The 8,490-nt window shown below is 45.1% G+C and overlaps 1 protein-coding gene across 2 annotated transcripts; it reads right to left on the reverse strand.

The window, feature by feature from the left end:
- Positions 1-1,819: 1,819 nt before the first annotated feature.
- Positions 1,820-8,490, reverse strand: B2M (beta-2-microglobulin). Of its 2 annotated transcripts, XM_059702630.1 has the most exons (4): positions 8,329-8,490; positions 3,691-3,966; positions 3,125-3,152; positions 1,820-2,153 (listed from the first exon to the last, which is right to left on the reverse strand). In XM_059702630.1, the coding sequence occupies exons 1-3, from the start codon at positions 8,393-8,395 to the stop codon at positions 3,139-3,141; spliced, it is 357 nt and encodes a 118-aa protein (XP_059558613.1). In that variant the 5' UTR covers positions 8,396-8,490; the 3' UTR covers positions 1,820-2,153; positions 3,125-3,138. The 2 variants fall into 2 exon arrangements, with proteins under 2 accessions (XP_059558613.1, XP_059558606.1); XM_059702623.1 differs by lacking the exons at positions 1,820-2,153; positions 3,125-3,152 and having other exon boundaries at positions 3,644-3,966.

Here is an 8,490-nt window from a genome sequence, read left to right on the forward strand (position 1 = left end):
AGGACTGTGAAATACTCTGTATAATACCATAATGATGGATGCATGTCATTATACACTTGTCCAAACCCATAGAACATACAACACACCAAGAGTGAACCATCCTGTAAACTATGACTTTGGTGCTCATGATACATCAATGTAGGGTCATCAGTTGTAACAAATGTACCACTCTGGTCAGGGATGTTGACAATGGGGGAGGCTATGGTTGGGGGGGGCAGGGAAGATATGGGAAATCTCTGCACCTTCCTCTCAATTTTGCTGTTTTCCTAAAACTGCTCTAAAAACATAAGGACTTAATTTAAGATAATAATAATACTGTTGTGTGTCTGGGCTCCACCCTTAGAGACTGGTTTAGTTGCTCTGGATTGGAACCTAGAAAGCTGGGTTTTTTTAATGGGCTCTATTTTTTTTAGAGCTGCTATGTGTGTTTTTTTAAAATATATTTTTATTAATTTCAGAGAGGAAGGGGAGGGAGAGAAAGAGAAACATTAATGATGAGAGAGAATCATTGATAGGCTGCCTCCTACATGCCCCCTCCTGGGGATCGAGCTCTCAACCTGGGCATGTGCCCTGACTGGGAATCAAACCATGACCACATGGTTCATAGGTCGACACTGAACCACTGAGCTGTACTGGCCAGGCAAAAACTGGTATGTTTTAATAAGTAGCACAGATAATTCTACTGTGCATCAGGGGTGAAAAGTTATTGGTCTAAGTCACCCTTCAATTTTCTCAGCTAAGTTCCTACAGATCTTCCCTCGGGTACCCTTGCTCTGCTGTTTGAAATAACCCACACATGTCATACCTCTATACATCTCGTAATTTCCCCCCCTGCCTGACCACCCCAGGCCCCACTCACCAACAGGGAGAACCACTTTCCATCAAGTCTCAGCTCCGGCAAATAAATGGCTTCCCTAACACCTACCTAAAGTTTTTGTTGTTCCCTGAGAACACCTAGTTCTTTGGGCTTTCCTATGCTACGACCTAGTTCTTTGGGCTTTCCTATGCTACCTATACTCTTTATCAGGATGCATTAATTGTTTGAGTGCATGTCTGCCACTCCACTAAACTGAGCAATTTGAGAGCAGTGTTGTGTTTTATTCATCTTGTCAGTACCTAACACTAGCTAACTGAAATTTTTGGTCAGATAAAAAAGTGCACCAAGAGGGTCATCATGTATAAACTATGCCTTGAAATTGAAAAGTCTAGTATTTTTCATTCCAAGTTTATCTACTGCTTCCTAAAATATGAAATTCTCCAGACACTCTTGTTCCCTCTTCGAGTATAGACATTCCTGAGGTCTTGGCCCAGGGAACAGAACTCCGACTAAAAGATGGAAGCCTGGCCGAAACCGGTTTGGTTCAGTGGATAGAGCATCGGCCTGCGGACTGAAGGGTCCCAGGTTCGATTCCGGGCAAGGGCATGTACCTGGGTTGCGGGCATATCCCCAGTGGGGGATGCGCAGGAGGCGGCTGGTCGATGTTTCCCTCTCATCGATGTTTCTGACTCTCTGTCTCTCTCCCTTCCTCTCTGTAAAGAATCAATAAAATATATTTTAAAAAATAAATTAAATAAATAAAATAAAAGATGGAAGCCTGGTCTTTAGCAGACAGGTGTGTCCCTCTGACTAAGTCATTTAATTTCTCTGGGATCCTGTTCCTCATCTGTAAAATGCAGATCACTGAGGCCCCTTCCTCCATGAACCAAACCCTATAGAATAGGGATTTACACTCTTCTTCAAGTGACACTTGAAGATTGTTTCCCTGTTTGAAAACAAAAAGGTAAGAGAGGGAGAGAGATATAAGAAACTGAACACATCAAGTTTTACCATAGTTTTATTTAATGAAGCAAAAATATCAAAATATTTGCAACATTGATTAAAGGTAAATTTTCTATGGAAATCCTCTCATAATGGTAACCTTAAACATAAGAATTCTCCCCTCCCTGTCCTAAGCCGCCAGCAACCTTCTGCCCAGATAGGTCAGCCAGGAAGACATAAAACCCAGAGTAAAATTATAAAGCAGGTGATGTTTGTGTTAAATTCAGTGCGTTGCCCCTTAATTTGTGTGCATAAAGCATAATAATGTATATGCATTAAAAAGAAAACAGAATTTTGAATTAGTTTAATCCAAATGAGGCAGGCATCTTCAAACCTGAGGGGAGAGGGAGGAAAGTCTTATTAGCAAGTATACTTATTTTGTTTGGATTACAGATCACACCACCCAACTTGTCTAACTTTTGCTGTGTACGACACCATTTGTAAAGGAAGTAGCTGCAGACAATTTTCCAGACCCATTTCAAAGAGTGTTTCCCTTTAGTTTATCCCATTGGTTCTCCCACAACCTAAACGAAAGGAATTGCTGGCACTACAGTTCAGATTCTGGCTCTCTCATTCAGCTACTGTGTGACTCTGGTCAGGTCACCCAGCTTCTTTAATGCTCTCTTGAATTAATTTCCTTGTCCTAAAATATAACAGGACATGTGAAGAGGTTTTTCTACTCTGTCCAAAGAGGCAGAGAAGTCCAGTTCCTCCCTCTTTCATGCTGCTGAAGCTCCTTGTAGTTACATCCATTTTAGTATCTTTACATTATTATAACAGTGTTTCTATTTCTCTCCTCTATGGGACTGGGAGCCTCTAGGAGGCAAACACGGTGCCCACAGTGAAGGCTCAACAGGAGGCTGAAGGAATGGGACATCTTCAGAACCATGCCACTCCTCTCTTCTGACTGAATAATAATGCAACTGCTATGCAAGAGAAGAGAATGGTTCGTTTTTGAAGGCCCAGAGATAGTCCATGTGGAAATGGCAGAAAAAAGAGCAAACCCTTGCAGGTGGTGTGGGTTTGCTCTATCCTGTCACAGCACACCAGCAGCTCCCCTGACCTCCCTTAGAGGGCCGGTGATGCGTGCAGAGCCACAGCGGGGGCCACACACCTCCCTCATGCCACTCCACAGGAAAAGGGGCTGTGACCCTGCACGGTTCTTCTCTGCCTGCTGACATGCCACCCCAATGAATGTCCTCCATAGACTAAGGGCTATCAGATTAGGGCTACCTGGAAATAGTCCCCAGGATAATGGAACAAAACAAAAAAGAAACTTAAAAAAAAAAAAGGTTAGAAACATACCTCCATGATGCTGGTTACTTGTCCTTATCTATGGAAAAGAAAACAGGGAAAGAAAAAAGAAAACAATAAGTTTTACTTTTAAAATACTACGTATTAACAAATGCCTGACAGAATGGCCTGCTGTCCTTAACCATGAGTACGTTGTTTAGAACGACCTAGTTGGACCCAACTCTGCCTACTAGCCTAGATCCCAACCCAGTCAGAGTGCTGCTGGGGGAGTCCAGGATTGCGGGGAGCTAGTGGAGCAAGACTTACAAAGGCTTCCCTGCGACTCTTGTTGGTCCTCAGTATCCCTGAGGCTGTCAGGAAAGCCTAAGGAAGCCAGTCGGTAAGAAATGTTGGAATTGAGTATGCATTTGTGCAAGTGCTATTGCTGATCCTTACTGTTGCCTCGGAAAAACTACCATTTCCAGGACCATGCTACAGAAGGTGCCACTTATCAGAGGTTTAATAATGTTTCCTGACAATCCCGGTATACATTTTTAAAAAAATATCAAAGCAGCCTTATGCTGTGTCTCTACTCAGACACAACTGTCAACAGCAAAGGAAAGAACTTGAAAACTTACCCCATTTAACTTTCATAGGCTCAGAAAGAGAAACATGGTTCACGATGCAGCTGTACTCAACCCCTGCGCTGGGAGTGAAGTTGGCATGCACCAGAAGGTAGAAAGACCAGTCCTTGCTGAAAGACAGGTCTGATTTCTCCACTGGCAACTTTTCATCATTCTTCATCAAATCAATTTCAATCTCAGGTGGATGGAACCCAGATACATAGCAGTTCAGGAAATTTGGCTTTCCATTCTCTGGTGGATGCCGCGAGTAAACCTGCACCTTCGGTTTCCCTGAGGAACATCAGAGAAAGACAAATGAAAATTGCACAGTATTCCACTTGGGGCTACCTTGGTCAAAAGCTAGATCAGGCACCAAGTGTTTAAATTTGATCATTTATTCTCCCAGTTCCATTTCCACTTTTCCCAAAGGCTACCTCCATTTTGAAGGATAAACTTTGGCCTAGTATCTTTCCCACAGAATTCCCCTACACATGCCTTTTTGGCTTTTTCTAGCAGACTTCTAATAGTATCTTCTTTTGTCACTGGAAATTGTGCCAAATCTTTAAGAACCTTTCTGTGGAGGCTCTCAAGAACTTTTTTTAACTATGAAAATGGATATTTAATCAAAATGAGAAAATAAATCATAACAACTAGCAATTTTTTTGTTGTTAATCCTCACCCGAGGATATTTTTCCGTTGATTTTTAGGGAGAGTAGAAGAGAGAGGGAAAGGCAGAGAGAAACATCAATGTGAGAGAAACACATCAGCTGGTTGCCTCCTACATGAGCCCCGAACAAGGCCCCAGTGTATAGGACCCTGCAACCAAGGTACATGCCCTTGACCGAATTCGAACCCGGCACCCTTCGGTCTGCAGGCTGAGGCTCTATCCACTGAGCCAAACCGGCTAGGGCACAAATAGCTATTTTTAAAAGCTGACACGTAGAAAAGCTGATCCCAAAATCCAGAAAGGGTAATACATTATTTTTATCAATTTGTTGCCTAATAGTACTCTACTTTTTAAAAAATATTTCTTTATTGATTTCAGAAAGGAAAGGAGAGGGAGAGGGAGAGAAACATTAATGATGAGAGAATCATTGATCAGCTGCCTCCTGCACGCCTGCCTCCTACATGCCCGCCTCCTACATGCCCCCTACTGGGGATCGAGCCCACACCCCAGGCTTCTGCCCTTGACCGGAATCAAACCCTTCAGCTCACAGGCCGACACTCTATCCACTGAGCCAAACCAGCTAGGGCTAGAGCACATTTTTTTTACTGTATTGTCTTTGATCACTTCTTTATCTGGCAATTATTTCAATGGCTTCTTAGCACCCATAAAATTCCTTAACACATCACTCAAAAGCCCACATGATTTGGCCCTAACCTACTTTTCAAACATCATTTTTCACCTCATACACCCTTCATAGAATCCACATTAAAAAAAAAAAACTCATGTTACATCTTTCTTTTTTTATTCTGCTCCTGCCTAGATCGACACCCATCTGACTTCTCTATGTGTAGTGTCTAGTAAAGTGGCTCTGTAAATGGCGGATGCTCTGTAAATGGCAGATGTTATTATTACTAGTTGCTCAGATTACTAAAAGAGTCAACCCAAAGTATGTTTTTACAAAACACAACCACTACATCCTGCCCAGAGTTTATACACCAAGCCCCTCTCTGCTTTTGTACCTGATGTCATGGGCTACAAGGTTTATATGTCGAAGCTGGCAAATAGCTTAAATGAGTGAGAACAATAGGAAACAATGGCTGCGTTAGAAAATAGGATAGGGTGAGGACTCTGACAAATGGGGGAGAACATTCTCTCCATTATGACCAAGTAGAGTAATGCATGAAAATGGGATTTGCATTTTAATCAGCACTCTGAAATGATTTCTATAGCTAGCGGGGTTCAAAGTAGATTGCATAATGCTGCAGGACAGTGGTTTCCAAAAAGGGGATGCATGACTTAGGGGGATGCATCCTGGAGGTGCAGAAATAAGATATAAAGTCTATTTCTATATTTTTCATCCAGATGAAGAGAAGTGTTCTGCTAGTAAATATACAGACTGACACTAATGCATGTGTATAATTAAAATATATATGCCCTGGCTGGGGTGGCTCAGTTGGTTGAGCGTCATCTGTGCACCCAGAGATTGCTCGTTGATTCCGAGTCAGGGCACATGTGGGGTTGCAGGCTCAATCCCCGGTAGGGGGCGTTCAGGAGGCACTCAATCAATGTTTCTCACTTTGATGTTTTTCTCCCTCTCCCTTTCTCTCTCTCTAAAAATCAATAAAGATATTTTTTAAAAATAAAATACATATATATATACTCAGGGTTCATGATTACTACAGAGCAGCTGCTCTCCAGGTCCAGAAGGTGGTGGGGAAGAGGAGAAGTACCAGACCACTCTGAACGTACTTATCTGCCTAGAAACACTCTATCATCGAAGGGAAGGTCACCAGGAGAGAAAATATCAAAAGCCCATAGAGCTCTAGCTGGTTTGGCTCAGTGAATAGAGCCTCAGCTTTCGGACTGAAGGGTCCCAGGTTCAATTTCCTTCAAGGGCACATGCCCGAGTTGCAGGCTCCATCCCCAGTAGGGGGCGTGTGGGAGGCAGCCGATCAATGATTCTCTTTCATCATTAATGTTTCTTACTGATGTTTCTATCTCTCCCTTCCTCTCTGAAGTCAATACAAACACATTAAAAAAAAAAAAAAAGTAAGCCCACAAGAGCTGGACTGAGTACCCTAAATGAAGCCCTGGTTTATTTCCATAAAGTTAAAAGTGAAGATAAATCAAAATGCTCTTTGTATTTGAGCTTCTAATGCTTAGAATATAATAAATGCCACAGGAGTAAAAGCAGGGTTCATCTGGCCTGGAATTCTCACTTTGAGGGAACTGGGTGGGGTTTATGCAAAATCATCATGAAAATCTCTTTTAAGAAGGGGGCCAATATCAGCCAAGCCTGCATTTGAATCTGGACCCAGCCTCTTCTTAAAAGATTTACTTATGCTAACAGTAGAGCAAACAAAACCCACAGATGGGCCGAAACTGGTTTCGCTCAGTGGATAGAGCGTCGGCCTGTGGACTGAAAGGTCCCGGGTTTGATTCCGGTCAAGGGCATGTACCTTGGTTGCAGGCATATCCCCAGTAGGAGATGTGCAGGAGGCAGCTGATCGATGTTTCTGACTATCTCTCTCCCTTCCTCTCTGTAAAAAAATCAATAAAATATATATATTTTTAAAAACCCACACATGGGACAGAGCAGAAAATTAACCTCCAGAGGCAATCACCATTACCTATGTCTTGTGTATCTTACAAAAATGATCTACACAGGGCATATATCAGTTTGGAAATTTTTTAAAATGTCAGCTTGTTATTTTTCAAAAGGCTTCTACAGTCAGCAGCAAATATCAATAATAGTGACCACAGACATCATGCTTTATTTTGTAAGTAAATTATAAATTAAATACATTTTTCTCATGATCAAAAGACCACACTTCACAAAGGCCTTTATGAGGAGGAAATGAGAGGGTCCAGTATATTACAGGGCATTTGGAACGTGCTCGATGTCCTGGTGTCCCACCAGACAGCTGGGTAGCCACTCCGATTGCCCTTATCACTGGTTTTATAACCGCTATAACTGACTAACCTTGGCTTTTTCAAAACTGAAAGTAGAAGCTGAGTTAGGTCATCTTGGAAAGCACCAGGCAAGGAGCCAAAGAGAGAGCCCTCTGGAAAGCAGGGGCCCACGGCCGCCCAGCTCGACGATCTCACACCTAAACGAGGCGGTTCTGAAAAACGCAGGAATTACAGCCCAAAGGCTTCCACCTCCGCATCATGCTCCAGTCAGGAGGGACTGTCCGCCATGAATCCCTGTGTTTAAGTCACTCAAACTCTAGCCGCCTCAGTTTCCTCCTCGGTGAAATGCTAATAACCTTCGTATTAACATCGTAGCTGCATTGAGACTTAAAGGACAGAAAGCACGCAGCGTCCCCCGCACACTGCGAGTTGTCAAGAACAGGTAGCGCTTTAGGACGATGAAAAACGACATGTAATGGGAGCGAGTGAGTTAACAGCGATGTGAAAGCGCTCGGGGACACCCCAAAGCTTTCGCCAGACCCGCCAAGGTCTGAGTCCACGTCCATGGGAAAGCGCGAAGGGACAGGTGAAGCGGGCAGGCGCAGGGAGGAAGCCGGAGCCCAGCGGCTCCCAGCGAAGCAGAGCTGCTGTGGGCAGACTGGCCCCGCGTGCCTCCCCCAGAGGCCTGTCCCCACCCATCAGTCCCCAGCTCAGCGCCACGAAACCAGCCTGCCCGCCTTCCGCTCCAGCTGCGCCCGGGGCGCTAGAGGACCCGCGACCGGGCGGTAGCGAAACCCTCCCTCGCCGGGGCCGCTGCGGAGCTTGCCCACACGCCGAAACTTTGTCCCTAGCTACCCGGCCCCCCTGCGTGCCAGTGGTCTCCCCGGGACCCCCACCCACCCTCCACCCCGGCTCGCAGAGAAAGAAGGAACCCACACCGCTCCCCCCGCGCCCCCCCCCCCGCCCCGTCCCGTGGCCAAAAAGAGCACTTGGGGAACCGGGGTGGTGCAGAGAGAGTGCCAACGCGGGCGAGGAAGGGCCCGCAGAGGAGAAGCGGAGGAGAGGGCACTCACGATGTTCGGCGTCCAGGCCAGACAGACAGAGCAGCCCGAGCAGGACCACGGCCACGGGTAAAGCCATTGCCACCACCCGAGTGAGAGGAGCAAAATGAGGGCGCGACCTCGCGTCTCGGCTTATATCCCCCGAGTGAACCGCCAATCAGAACCCTGCCCGTC

The sequence above is a fragment of the Myotis daubentonii genome, chromosome 1, assembly GCF_963259705.1.
Source record: "Myotis daubentonii chromosome 1, mMyoDau2.1, whole genome shotgun sequence".
Taxonomy (NCBI): domain Eukaryota; kingdom Metazoa; phylum Chordata; class Mammalia; order Chiroptera; family Vespertilionidae; genus Myotis; species Myotis daubentonii.